Here is a 360-nt window from a genome sequence, read left to right as displayed (position 1 = left end):
TTTGTGTGTGTGTGTGTGTGTGTGTGTGTGTGTGTGTGTGTGTGTGTTGGAGAGTTTATTTGTGCGTTCATAACGTGTGTCTGATTTTCTGCGTCTGCCTCGTCCCATCAGTCTAGGGTTGGTACTGCCCACATATAGTGAAAACCACATCAAGGCCAACCTGAGTGACCAGATCCTTCAGGTGCAGTGTAAGTACCCGGGATTTCCCAGCATCCTTCACTCTCTCTCTCCACTCTTTCCTCCGTTCTCTCTCTCTCTCTCTCCCAAGTATGACCTTATTCTCTTATCCAGTCCTTTGTCCTGGGTCTCCAACCTCAACATAAGGAGTGTCCAAGCGGAGATACCTGCAGCGCTGCCCCC

The 360-nt window shown here is 50.0% G+C and overlaps 1 protein-coding gene across 1 annotated transcript in view; it reads left to right on the top strand.

Moving 5' to 3' along the window:
- Positions 1-360, top strand: part of LOC104967865 (voltage-dependent calcium channel subunit alpha-2/delta-2-like) — a gene marked incomplete at its 5' end in the record, with an annotated part of 21,052 nt that overhangs the window by 6,800 nt on the left and 13,892 nt on the right. The window contains one exon of the mRNA XM_010797398.1: positions 112-188. Coding sequence (XP_010795700.1) covers positions 112-188 — 77 coding nt within the window. The remainder of the gene's footprint in view (positions 1-111; positions 189-360) is intronic.

Source organism: Notothenia coriiceps, unplaced genomic scaffold, assembly GCF_000735185.1.
Source record: "Notothenia coriiceps isolate Sejong01 unplaced genomic scaffold, NC01 NC01_scaffold00037897, whole genome shotgun sequence".
In the NCBI taxonomy this organism is placed as follows: domain Eukaryota; kingdom Metazoa; phylum Chordata; class Actinopteri; order Perciformes; family Nototheniidae; genus Notothenia; species Notothenia coriiceps.
Note: the sequence above shows the minus strand (reverse complement) of the source record. Positions and strands in the feature narration are given on the sequence as shown.